The following is a 12,579-nucleotide window of genomic DNA, read 5'->3' as shown; positions in this document are numbered from 1 at the left end:
TATTGCTATAAATTCCCCTCTTAGAACTGCTTTTGCTGAATCCCAAAGGTTTTAGATTTTGTGTTTTTATTTTCATTTGTTTCCATGTACTTCTTTTTTCTTCTTTTATTTCCTGGTTGACCCATTCACTGTTTAGTAGCATGTAATTTAATCTCCAAAGTGTTTGTGATCTTTCCAGATTTTTTCTTGTGGTTGACTTCCAGTTTCATAGTGTTGTGGTCAGGAAAGATGCATGTTAGGACGTTGGTCTTCTTGAATTTGTTAAGGCTTGTTTTGTGGGCTGATATGTGAACTATTCTAGAGAATGTTTCAGTTGCACTTGAAAAGAATGTGTATTCTGCTGTTTTAGGATGGAATGTTCTGAATATATTTGTTAAATTCATCTGTTTCAGTGTGTCATTGAAACCCATTATTTCCTTGTTGATTTTCTGCTTAGATGATCTGTCTATGGATGTAAGTGGGGTGTTAAAGGCCCCTACTATTACTGTATTACTATTGATTAGTTCCTTTAGTTTTGTTACTGTTTATATGTATTTGGGTGCTCCCACATTTACAATTGTTGTATCTTCTTGTTGGATTTTCGCCTTTATTATTATATAGTGTCTTTCTTTGTCTCTTGTTTCAGTCTTTGTTTTGAAGTCTATTTTGCCTGAAATAAGTACTGCTACTTGGCTTTCTTTTTTTTTTTTGTAGGATTTATTTATTTGCTTGAGAGAGAGTGTGTGTGAGCAGGGGGAGGGACAGAGGGAGAGAATCCTCAAGCACACTCCCCCCTGAGTGTGGAGCCGAATGCGGGGCTCGATCTCATAACCCTGAGACCATGACCTGAGCTGAAACTAAGAGTCAGATGCTTAACTGACTGAGCCACCCAGGTATCCCCCCTCCCGCTTTCTTTTGATATCCATTTGCATGATAGATATTTCTCCATCCCATCACTTTCAATCTGCAGGTGTCTTTAGGTCTAACATGAGTCTCTTGTAAGCAGCATATAGATGAGTCTTTTTTTTCAATCCATTCTGACACCCTATGTATTTTGATTGAAGTGTTTAGTCCATTTACATTCAAAGTAATTATTGATAGATATGTATTTATTGCGATTTTATTACTTGTTTTGTGGTTGTTTCTGAAGATTTTTTCTGCTCCTTTCCTGTCTTTCTGTCTGCCATATTTTGCTGATTTTCTTTAGTGATATATTTGGATTTATTTCTCTTTATTCTTTGCATGTTTATTAGTGGCTTTTGATATATGGTCGCCATTAGGTTTGTATATAATCTCTTCTACAAATAGCAGTCTATATTAGGTTGGTGGCTGTTTAAGTTTAAACCCATTCTTTTCTCCTCTCCTCCCGTGTTTTAGGTATGTGTTATTATATTTTATATTTTTGTGTGTGAGTTCCTTGACTGATTTTTTACAGAAATATTCATTGTTACTGTTTTTGTGTTTCCTGCCTTTTACTGTCACTTTTGGTCTCTCCTTTCCACTCAAAGTGTCTACGTTAATATTTTTTGCAGGGCTGATTTAGTCATCACGAACTCCTTTAGTTTTTGTTTGTGTAGGAAACGCTTTATCTCTCCTTCTATTTCTGAGTGTTAGTCTTCCTGGATAGAGTATTCTTGGCTGCAGATTTTTCCCATTCAGCAATTTGAATAGATCATTCCACTTCCCTCTGGCTTGCAAAGTTTCTGTTGAAAAATCTCCCACTAGCCTTATGGGTTTTCCGTTGTAAGTTAATGATTTCTTCTGTCTTGCCGCTTTTAAGATTTTTTCTTTATCACTATGTTTTGTAAGTTTAATTACACTATATCTTGGCATGGGTCTGCTTTTGTTGATTGTCAGGAGTTCTCTGTGCCTCCTGGATCTAGATGTCTGTTTCCTTCCTCAGATTAGGAACATTTTCAGCTATTATTTCTTCAAATGCATTTTCTGCCCCCTTCTCTCTCTCCTTCTTCTTCTGGGACTCCTATAATATGTTATTACATTTGATGGAGTCACTGAATTCCCTAAGTCTGTTCTCATTTTGTGTAATTTTTTCCTCTCTTTTGTTTAGCTTGATTGCTTTCCTTGACTCTGTCTTCGAGGTCACTCATTTGTTCCTCTTCTTCTTCTATCCTGTTATTCATCCCATCAAGTGTGCTCCTCATTTGTTTATGGAGGCCTTATATCTCTTCTGTGTTATTCCTTATCTCTGTGTTAAGGGTCTCACTCATGTCTTTCACTCTTTTCTAAAGTCCGGTGAGTGTCCTTATGATCATTGCTTTAAATTCTCTATCAAGCATGTTACTTACAGCTGTTTTGCTTAGCTCTCTGGCCATGGCCTTGTCCTGTTCTTTCTTTTGGGATTAATTTCTCTGTCTCCCCATTTTGTCTGCCTCTCTGTGTCTGTTTCTGTTTGTTAAGAAAGTCAGCTATCACTTTTGCTCTTGAAAGTAGTGACTTTATGAAGAGGAGGTCCTGAGTGCCCTGCAGTGCAGTGTCCCCTGTTCACCAGGACCTAGCACTTCAGGGGAGTCTTCCGTGTGTTGTAACACCCTGCTGTTGTGTCTGAGTCACTGTTCCTTTCAGGGCAATCATCTGCACTGCTTTCTGCCAGCTGTGGGCTTGCTCTCTGTGGTGTTAGTGGGACCCAGGCAGGCCAGTTCTGAAGGGGCATGCCTGCCAGGGAATATGGGAGTGGAGCAGCAGTGCTAGTAAAATTTGCAGTGGGCCACTAGCCCTATGCCAGATTCCCCCGAAGCACCTAGGCAGCTGTCAGCTGGGGGCTCCGAGCCAGGTGGCTGGGGGTGTGAGACTGGGCTTGGTGCAATGGTTGGGTGGGTGGCGCTGGCAGCTGTGCACCCTGCAGCTGGCAGAGCACATGTGCAGCTTTAACAAAATTTGCTCTGAGCTCGGTGGAGACCACGAGTGTCTGTGCAGCCCTGCCTCCCGCAGGTGGCTCTGTGTTTATGCTGGAGGATGGGGGAGGAAAAGGACACCTGCCAGCTCCCCTGTTTTCAAAGAAGTCCCCCAGCACGCCCTAAAATCAGTTTGAACACATCTGTCTCCCATTTGCCCCAGACGTTGTATAAACTGCCATTTTTTAAAAAAGATTTATTTCTTTATTTGAGAAACAGAGAAAGAGAGAAAGAGAGCACATGGGGGAGAGGCAGAGGGAGAGGGAGAGAGAGTCCCAAGCAAACTCTCCACTGAGTGCAGAGCCAATGATGCAGGGCTCGATCTCACAACCCTGAGATCACAACCTGAGCCCTGAGCCAAAACCAAGAGTCAGACACTTAACCGACTATGCCACCCAGGTGCCCCTAAACTGCCATATTTATGTTGCCTCTCCACGCAGTCTGCTGGCTCTTTAAAGGCAGTGACCCAGTTGTCCCTCGCCTTTCTGGTTGACCCAGTGCTGAGTCAGCTGACTTTTACAGCTCTAGGCTCCAAGTTCCCCCTGGTTTTACAAACTCATGGAATTCAGCCCCTCTGGTGTTAATGGGGATTAGTCTTCCCTGTGTGAGCTCCCTGGTGCCAGGCCCCATTTCTCTGCCCTCTCTGTGTGCACAGCTCCCTGCCCACTGTGAGCAGCCTCCCTCCACCTTTCTGACCTTCCTAATCTTTCAGATGCAGCTTCTTCTCTATATTCAGCTGTGGAATTTGTTCCTGTTTTAGGATCACTGTTCGGTTTCTTGACTTGGATGGGGATGATATCTGATTGTAAGCATGGAAGGGGGTGAGCTCAGTATCCTCCCCCACTATCTTCCCGAGCTCCAAGTCTCTCACCCATTTTTAAATCAGATTGTTTGGTTTTTGCTATTGAGTTCCTTAGATATTTTGGGTATTAATGGGGTGCCTGGGTGGCTCAGTCAGTTAAGCATCTGCCTTCTGCTCAGGTCATGATCCTGGGGTCCTGGGATGGAGCCCCAAGTCGGGCTCCCTGCTCAGCGAGGAGTCTGCTTCTCCCTCTCCTCCTGCTCATGCTCTCTCTTTCTCTCTCTCTCTCTCTCTCAAATAAATACATATAATCTTTAAAAAATTTTTTGGATATTAACCTCTTATAGATAGATGGTTTGCAAATATTTTCTCCCATTCTGTAGGGTGCCTTTTTATTTTGCTGACCGTTTCTTTCGCTGCGCAGAGCTTTTTAGTTTAATGTAGTCCTGCTTGCTTATTTTTGCTTCTGTTGTTTGTGTGTTTGGTGGCGTAGCTAACAATCTTTGCCAAGCCCCGATGTTAAGGAGCTTTTCCACTGTGTTTTCTTCTAGGAGTTTCACAGTTTCAGGTCTTATATTTAAGTCCTTAATCCATTTTGAGTTAATTTTTGTGAGTGGTGCAAGATAGGAGTTCCATTTTTCATTCTTCTGTGTGGGGCTGTCCAGATTTTGCAACACCATTTATTGGTGAGACTACCCTTTCCACCATCGGGTCTTTTTGGCTTCCTTGTCAAAAATTAGTTGACCATGTATGCATGGTTTTATTTCTGGGCTCTCAACTCTGTTCTATTGGTCTATTGTCTACTTTTATGACAGCACCGTACTGATGTTTCTTTTTTTTTTTTGTTTTTTGGGGATTTTTTGAAAATAACATTCTTCTAGTTTTCAAAAACTGCCATCAAATTTAGCAAAGAATCTACTTATGTCATTGGCAAACAAATGAAATTCTGGTATGTTTTTGTTATTTTATTTTTGTCTTACTTTTTAAGGTAAATGAAAATATCAACCAGTTCTCAGGTACCCTGCTGTTTGATTACTGTAGCTTTGTAATAAAGTTTGAGATGAGGAATTATGATGGCTGCAGCTTTGTTCTTCTTTCTCAGGGTTGTTTTGGCTATTTGAGGTCTTTTGTTGTCCCATACGAATTATAGCATTGTTTTTTTTTATTTTTGTGAACAATTGTCATTGGAATTTTGATAGCAATTTCATTGACTCTCTACCTGGCCTTGGATAGTATGGACATTTTAATGACATAAATTCTTCCTCCCTTCTGCTAATTTTGAGCTTAGTTTATTCTTCTTGTTCTAGTTCCTGGAGGTGTAGAGTTAGGTTGCTTGAGATTTTTCTTCTAGGTGTTTATCACTATGAGCTTCCCTCTTGAAACTAACTTGCTGAGGTCCAGGAGTTTCCATATGTTGTGTTCCCATTTTTGTTTGTCTCAAGATATTTTTTTTGATTGCCCTTTTGATTTCTTCTTACTCCCATTGCTCATTCAGGAGAGTATTGCTTACTTTCCACAAATTTGTGTATTTTTCAGTTTTCCTCCTGTTTCATGCCATTGCAGTCAGAAAAGACCCTTGGTATGATTTCCTTCTTAAATTGGCAAGGCTGTTTTGTGACTTAGCATATGATCTCTCCAGGAGAACATGCTCAGGGCTTCCTGGTCATTAGTCTTGCCCTCACCTTGTATCTTGTTTTAATTATGAGCCTTTTGCCTTATTCTTATTCTTAGCTCCCCCCTTTGGTTCCTGTTATGTACTCCTGTTTTGTGTCCCTGCCTGGGTTTCTTACCCAGGATATCATTTCCCAGTGTTCGGGTTCTGCCCTTGAACCGCAGACCCTCTGGCTGGGTCCCTGTTTGTTGCTGCCTGGTCTCCCTCGTTCCCACTGCTGATCTGGATGTCTGCCTGTCACTCCTGGTCAGGCTCCTCCGAGACTGGAGGTAGAGCCCTTTCCTTTGGCAGGGGACCAGGAATGAGGGTGAAAGAGGCAGCCACAGCATCTGCCTGCCTGTACACTCTCTCTGCTCTGCCCACAGCACTTCCTCACGGCCCTGGGGGGGCTCGTGGCCGTGCCGCTCATCCTGGCCAAGGACCTGTGTCTGCAGCATGACCCCCTGACTCAGAGCTACCTCATCAGCACGATTTTCTTCGTCTCCGGCATCTGCACTCTCCTGCAAGTGTTTTTAGGAGTCAGGTAGGTAAAACTCTTTCCCCTGGATTCTGACTTTTCCCTGCTGGACTCTTAGCAAGATATGCTTGGCTTGCAGCTACAGAGGTGGTTAGACAGCTGGTGGGACCTGATAGAGGGAACATGGGACTAGGAATAGGAGCCTGGGTTCAAGTCCTAGCTCCAACACTTCCTGTCTGTATTAGCTAGGATTGTCAATTAAAGTTACAGAACTCCAGATTAGCTTAGGCAAAATTCGCTGTTTATTAACGAATAAGATCAAGGTAAGAGAACAGCAAGGTGCATCATGTGTCAGGAACAGGGACTTCTCTTGCTTCTACAAAGGCCTGCGCCTAAAGTTTGTGAGATGCAGGACAAGAATACAAATGCATTCCCATACACTTCATGTCTAAATATTGGAGTTATAAACCAAACTTATAAACTCTTAAATAAGATATGGTCTAATTATTCTACCTGGAAGGCCAGGTTTGAGTTAAGAATTCTGTCACTGCTCAGAGTTCTGCTTTGGAACCTAGCCGCATGGGGACGGCCAACCCCCAGCCTGGGGCCTTCCCCCTTCTCTTCCTACCTCAAGCTTTGCTCCAGATCACAAACGGTCTTACATGCATGAATGTGGACACCCCAGCCTGCATCTCCAAACTCCACTCCCACCCCCAACACACACACACACACACCCCAGATTCCCCAAATAGCTGACGCTTGACCATCCTCAGTCCGAGGGGCGTGCACACCTGCATCACGGTCTACCTTCAACAGCACAGACCTGGGGAAGAGGCCGAAGCAGCCTCTGGAAAAGGCTCAGGGCCATTTGGGCAGAGAATTCTTGGCCCTCAAAGGAGAGACGCACACAGACTTGAGGGGGACATATTGCCTTGGCCCCGCAGACACCTCCCCCAGAGAAGGCAGAGTGGAGCCCTCTGGAGTGTCGGGCTAGGTGCAGGGGGGCCCTCCTTTCCTGTCTGAAGACAGAGCAATCTCATCACACTGCCACCACCTGCGTTTTGTTGTCACGGACTCCCTGCGCAGGAGTGTAGACAGGCTGCTGGCGGTCCTCACACCTCTCTCCCAGAGCACCTGAGTTCTGCTCTGGTGAGTCTCCCATTTTAAAATTCCAGGGAAGAGCACTAATTGGAGCAATGTAAGCCAAATGCCTGCTCTCACCCATCGGGGCAACAGACAGGGAGACTCCTGTTGAGGAAAGTGTCCCCAAAGAAGCAGGGAAGAGGAGTTCTGTTCTGAGAAGACAAGACAGCAGAGATTTGAGCGGGATATGTGGCTTGGGACCTATAAAATAAGGCCGATGCTGGTACTGCCTTTTCTCCCTTAGAGTAGCATTGAGATGAACAATTGTTGAAATCAGTGGCATCACCTTTAAAAAAACAAAAAAACATCAAGTTCTTTGTGCTCATATGTAGGCTGCTAAAATTAGGCTGAGTGAAATGGAGCCCTTTTGCTCAGGAGCTGGCCTGGACAAAATCGTGAGGCCCGGAAAATGTGTCTTTGGAGCTTTTCTCCTCCTCATTTCCACAAATCCCCTCTTCCTATTCTCCACCGCCACCCCTGCCCCATCTCGATTCCCGGAACTCCACACGGTGGCTCCCTTGAGTTACCATCTGCTCAGGAAATCCCTCTCTGTGGGTCCTCCAGCCCTCCTCCACTCCTCCCCTCACCACAGACCCGTTAGTCCTGTGTCTTCTTCCTTTAACATTAATTTACGGTCTAGTCCAAGGGCAGATCCAGGTTTTGTTCAGCCTGAAGCTTACACAGTTTTGGTGTCCCCTTTAAGAAAAAAGAACACAGAAGTAAGGATACAAAATCATGTATGAGAGAGAATGTTATTAACTTGAAAAAAAGCACAACAAATCACAAATTTTACAAAGTAGATAAACACCACACATTCCAAAACATAGCATGACATTTTATTATTTTAACGTTCTTATGGCTCCCTGTAATACTTCTCCCCCACATTTTATGCCTGTGTACTCTTTTCTTCTTTAATTGAAGGTTGTGTACTCTTTGATCACCTCTTCATTTTCTAAAGAGAAGGAAGGTTAATTCAGTCCCTCCTCTGGCATGGGTTCGTCCAAATTTGTTTGTAATTACTGCGAGCTGAGATATATGTTATCATGCCTTCACACACAGGCTCTAATGCTGCTGTGGATTTGTGCCCTGCAAACACAGAAATTCTGTTGTGCTTGATTTCTGTCAAAAAAGTTTAAAATGTATGCTGCATTTGTAAGTGTATATGGTGCATTATTAAGTAAATTCTTGAGAGGAGACAACTTCCGTCTTGCCTGCACAGCAATGAGAACCAAATCTTCTCTGGCAATTTCGCATATCTGATGGTTGTCAGATTTTCCACAGACTTGCTTCTGGCACCATACATTTCAGACCTTGTTCCTCATCCACTACCCGTGTATGTCAAATGTCAGGCACTGTGGGACACATTCACATAATGTGACTCTGGGTTCTGCGCCTTCAACGTCATGAGGTAGAGTGGCCTGGCACAGGGCGGAGGGATTAGGAGTACTGCAAGGAACAATCATGACACCAAGGTGGCCAGAAATAAATTAAGTATACGTGGGTAGTTTCGTGGTCTCAAACCACGTAAGTACATCCTACCACACTCAACCTGAATTTGTCCTGACTCAGCTTCCCCTTAGCCAGATCCTAAAAGTGCTTATGACCTTTCAAACGCCATCTGATGCAAGATTCCGAGTCCTCAAGGTGGCCGCGCAAAGAGACAAGCGTTGTAGCCAAATGTGGCTGAAACTGTTTACTTTTGTGAAGTTGACGAAGGCGTATGGCTAGTGAACACATGGCAGGGGCCCCTCCCTGGACTTTAGAAGGAGCCAGGCAAGGGAGGGTCCCTTTGCCATCAATCTCCTTTTGACCTAATCTGTGCCAGGCCTGTGCTCAGCCCTGGGGTTGTGAAGGGAAATGGCAAACATTTCCTACAGTGGGCTTCTGGCCCAACCTGTCTTGACAGAAAAGGATTTGACAGGAAAAATTAATATCCACTTCTTCTTTGTCAATTACCTGAATCAAACCACACAGGTCTAGACTGATATGGGGCTGGCCACTTGTCTCCAGGAGAGGCTGACTGTAGACAGCATTCAGGAGTATATTCACTCCTGGCATGGCCTTTTTGCCTGAATCCAATCAAAGGCACTTTGCAAAATGCTTCCTTTGCAAGTCATTTCCAGGCTATATGCCAAGGCTTAAGTTCTCACAATCTCTGCTGAGAAGTGGGAGACCCGTGCCCACAGCTTTGGCAGGTTAGCTCCCTGCTCTCCCTTTCTTCTGTCACCATCTCCGTGAGCCAAGATTTCTTCCAGATCCCCCACCAAGGACTCAAAGATGTACGGGGTTTGCTCTGGTCTATCTCTCAGAACCCTAAAATCCAGACCTCCCCCCCATTTTCCAGGATTGGCCCTAGGAATGTAAGAGGCTGCAGTAGTATTAGGGTGGCCTTGCAGGAACCTGCCTGGGGACCCGGGGACCCCACCGCTGTCCTGGCCCCGTGAAGCGTTACAAGCACAAAGCTCCTGAACCTGAGACGGCCTTGCTTATAATGATGGAAGAGTACTGAGCTTCGACGCTGGAGGTTTGAACTCCAGACTTGGCTTCTGTGCCACGGAAACTTGGACAAACCCTCTACCCTCTTTAAGGCTCGATTTTCTCATCTATAAAATGAAGGAGTTCAACTGCACAACGTCTGAAGGTCCCTTCCATCTCTGTTGTGGACAGCTATGATGTTGACAGGGAAGGTGATGAAGTGCCATGTTTCAACTGCTAATTGGTAGTAAAAGTACCTGTGGGCTTAGCCTTCTGGCGGGTTATGTGAGAAACACAAACTAATCAGGAGTTAGAGGCCAAAGAACTTGAACTTACCCCCTCATTAAACGTGCAGAGAAAGAGAGAAATAAAATTAGGAAATAAAATCACCCTGACGTCTTTAGACTAAGGTGGGGGCAGGAATAAATGTGCATTCAGTTCTACCCATGGAAATAAGCTCCCCTCTCAGATGCTAATGAGTAACTGCCTAGGACATTATAAATTATAAAACCTAACTGATAGTTTATGAGTCAAAGGCCAAGTAGGTTTGATTGCTGGTTATTTGCTGATAACCCAAAACGGGCTGATGTCGCAATAAGATTTCAGAAGATCTTAGTGATTAAAACCACATTAAATAATCAAGAAGGAATGATAAGAGATGAAAACTGCTGCTCTTTTTTTTTTTTTTTTAAGAGAGTAAGTACAATGTGCACTAGGGGTGGGGAGGGCAGGGAGGGGTAGAGGGAGAGAGAGACTCTTAAGCAGACTGCATGCCCAGTGTGGAGCCCAACACAGGGCTCCGTCTCACGATCCTGAAATCACGAGCTGAGCCAAAGCTTGAGTTGGATGCTCAACGGAATGAACCACCCAGGTGCACCACTGCTGCTCTTGGTATCTGAGCTCACAAGCACTGTACCCAGTGTGGGGCAGGCAGCTGTAATACTTGGCAACATGGACAGCTGCCCCCCTGATACGTGACTTTAGGGGTCTTGGGTGAATCCCCCAGGAGCCTTCCTCACTTAGGGGTTCGCTTCTGATAGTCATGGAAGGGTATACTATCATTCATTTCAAAATAAGACATTAAGTTCGAAAGGCAATCACTAGGAGAAATCAAATATTGACTCCATGCCATTCTGGGCCTTAATTCCATCTCTAGAATTATTCATGAATTTACTGGTAATTTCTTTTTCTAGAGTGGTTCCTGGTAATATGTCTCTCCATTTTCCTGGGAATATCTCAAGTGCAGAGCAAGTACTTCTGGCACAAAGTCCACTCAGATTATCCTGTGCTTGCTTGCAGACATTTTTGCTTGAGTCAGACCTGGCTTGATCCTTTCCATGCAGTGACTTCCCTGCAGCTGAGCTCAGCCCTGCCCTAGCTCTGCACCTGTCCTTGGTTCTATAGGAAGGCCATGCCCACCAACAGGGGTATGTAGGTATGCAGCCACTTTGCTCCTGCCCTCTTGACAGCCAAGCCACCAGATGTACCACTGGAACTCTGCTGGAGCAGGAACAGTGGTGGCTTTGGGGATAGAAGAGTGACCTGACAATCCATCGTGTCAGAGGAGTCCCAGAGACGGGGCTGATGTTTCTACTTCCTCTGGGTTTAAGTTGAGTAGTTACTGGTAGGGAAGGCACCTGACGGCATTTCCTACAATGTAGCAGGTCCTTATCTGCTTGGTGCAGGGAGCTCAGAAAAAAGATGAACAAAGTGCTCTTTGTCCAGCAGCGAAGTAGCTGGGACTCAGAGGGCTCAGGATTTCTTACAACACAGTGACCCTTTAAAACTCAAGAAGAATTCATCAGTCCCATCTTATTATATTCCTGATGCTCTGCTCCCCATTCTGATCTATTTCAAAGAAAAGTCCCTGTGACATCATCCTTTCCCCACTCATTGGATGGACTCCAGAAGGGAACATCAAAATGATGACATGGGTGAGGCTGGATTCCAGCAGCTCACCCTCCAGACACATCTGTCCCCGACTGTTGACCACTTCCCCATTTACCCACACTCTTCCCCTCTTAACCACAGGCTTCTCAAATTGCACGTGTCCCAACCCCAAACCTTCCCAGGGGGATCATCCCTTCCAGGTTCCCAAGTGCATAAGGCATATTACTCTTCCTAGTGGAGACTCAGCGCTCCCTCTCCTCTCTACGATGGACAATATTTGCATTATTTTCTCTTGAAGTCCTCATGTTTCTGTGAAGTGGAACTGTTTCTTAATTTTTCCAAAGCCTTGAGAATTCTATGAGATAATGTACGCAAAGAGCTTAGCTCGGTGCCAGGTACAGAAAATTTATTTTTCACATCAAGAAAAGGATTGTACTGTACAGAAAATTCTGCACCCTCCTTCTCTTTTTTAGTAATTAAAAAATTTAATTGTAAAAAATAGCTCTCCTCTCCCTTTTTAAGCATTTATAATGTACTGTAATATTTTTCCATTTCAGCAAACACGCTTCTGCAATAGTACTTTTTAAAAAATGATCACTTAGTATTTCATATTCTAGGATATATAATTATATTCTAATTTATTTAACTATTTCCTATTAAAGGACATTTAAGTTGTTTCAAGTTTTTCACTATGGTAATAGCAGCCAATGTAATTTATAATTATGAGAGGTAGAAATTATATGTATACTGAGAATCATTTATTTATTTAAAGACAGAAAAAGACTGGTAGAAATCTTCAAGGTTATTTGTGGGTGGTTTACATTATATATGAAAGGCGTATATTATATGTGTGCTGATAAAGTTTATCTGGTTAAAGATAAAAAGATTGGAGCAAAATGTTAATTATTTCTGGGTTATAGAATTAGGATGATTTAAATTTATTCTTTATATTTTTCTTGATTTGCCATTTATTTTCCTTCAATGTCCAGGTATTACTTTATACCTGGGAAAAGTAACAACCATTTAAAACGTATTTTTAGAACAGTATCAGGGCATCTTTTGTGAGCCATATCCTTTGAACCTGTGCCTGAGAGCAAAAGTCCACTAGGCTGCCTGTTACCATCTTGGAGGAGGGACTGGGAGCTATGGATGAAGGTCCCAGCCTTGAGAAAAATTCTGAGATCCTGCAACCCTTGACACTTCACCTGCTTTCATCTTTGTTTCCCCAATCCGTTTCTCCATGATCAGC

The 12,579-nt window shown here is 43.8% G+C and overlaps 1 protein-coding gene across 5 annotated transcripts in view; it reads left to right on the top strand.

Annotated features, from left to right (window-relative positions):
* Window positions 1–12,579, top strand: part of LOC100474749 (solute carrier family 23 member 1) — a 48,558-nt gene that overhangs the window by 5,796 nt on the left and 30,183 nt on the right. For all 5 annotated transcript variants that reach the window (XR_004629117.1, XM_011235245.3, XM_011235246.3 and 2 more), the window contains exon 3: window positions 5,731–5,888. Coding sequence is in view for 4 of the 5 variants with exons in the window: in XM_011235245.3 (XP_011233547.1) it covers window positions 5,731–5,888 (158 nt within the window). In the remaining variant the exon portion in view is untranslated. The remainder of the gene's footprint in view (window positions 1–5,730; window positions 5,889–12,579) is intronic.

The sequence above is a fragment of the Ailuropoda melanoleuca genome, chromosome 1, assembly GCF_002007445.2.
Source record: "Ailuropoda melanoleuca isolate Jingjing chromosome 1, ASM200744v2, whole genome shotgun sequence".
Classification (NCBI taxonomy): Eukaryota; Metazoa; Chordata; class Mammalia; order Carnivora; family Ursidae; genus Ailuropoda; species Ailuropoda melanoleuca.
This window is presented reverse-complemented; position numbering and strand designations above follow the sequence as displayed.